General features: G+C 44.1%; 1 protein-coding gene across 1 annotated transcript in view; it reads right to left on the reverse strand.

The window, feature by feature from the left end:
• The window catches only part of MELLADRAFT_103079 (uncharacterized protein), a gene marked incomplete at both ends in the record, with an annotated part of 1703 nt that extends 947 nt beyond the window's left edge, over nucleotides 1–756 (reverse strand). Inside the window, 3 exons of the mRNA XM_007406188.1 lie at nucleotides 149–240; nucleotides 423–502; nucleotides 575–756. Of these exons, the coding sequence (XP_007406250.1) occupies nucleotides 149–240; nucleotides 423–502; nucleotides 575–756 (354 nt within the window). The remainder of the gene's footprint in view (nucleotides 1–148; nucleotides 241–422; nucleotides 503–574) is intronic.
• Nucleotides 757–798: the final 42 nt, after the last annotated feature.

A 798-nucleotide genomic window follows, 5' to 3' on the forward strand; every position in this document is an offset into this window, starting at 1 on the left:
GAAATGCTCGCAGTGACTTCCTTTGAAGGAGCCCATCCGAGGGGCCTGCCTTTGGCTTTGAGATGTTAGCTGAAACACGTTCATCGTCCACCATCTTCCCATATATAGGTCGATATTTTGCCTCTTCTTCCACGGTTAATCGTCTAACCTTTGGTAATGGTACAACAATATCTCCAACATCCTCATCTTCATCATCAAGATCTTCGCTCTCACTCGGTGCAAACGGGTTGGGCGCTCCAGCTAAGGCATAGAATAGTGACGGGGAGAAAATTGCTTTGTGATTGTCGTCTAGAGCTTTCCAGCGATCAGAGTTGATTCGGTTTCTTTTGCCTAACTGAACACCCCCATCTTCCTGGCCTTTTCCGGGCACTTTTGCACATGTCAGAAACTCGAAACTAAAGCTAGAATCCAGAAAAACTTACTAGACAAGGATAGAGCGTCTTTTGCATACGCTAGGTACATGTCAAGGTTCCTAGAAGGCTTCTTGGGTGCGACTTCGTCACTGGATCAAATCGGAAACATCATCAATCAGCATGCCATGTGAATGAATTAATAAACAAAATAAATGAATCACATTGCTTTCTTGATAATCCGTAGTTGCACTTTATCAACCAGTGCTAACATCAACAACTCATGCTCGTATTTTAAATGGGCAAGTTGTGCCTTAGCTTGAACTTCGCTGCTTGCTCGAGTCCCAGTGGAAGATTTGTACTTTTTGATAGCAGTGCGGATACGACCAGCAGGCCAGGCGTCCATATGTTGTGTGTAATTGTCAAAATACTGTCAGATAGGTAAGCA

Source organism: Melampsora larici-populina (genome assembly GCF_000204055.1).
Source record: "Melampsora larici-populina 98AG31 unplaced genomic scaffold MELLAscaffold_5, whole genome shotgun sequence".
In the NCBI taxonomy this organism is placed as follows: Eukaryota; Fungi; Basidiomycota; class Pucciniomycetes; order Pucciniales; family Melampsoraceae; genus Melampsora; species Melampsora laricis-populina.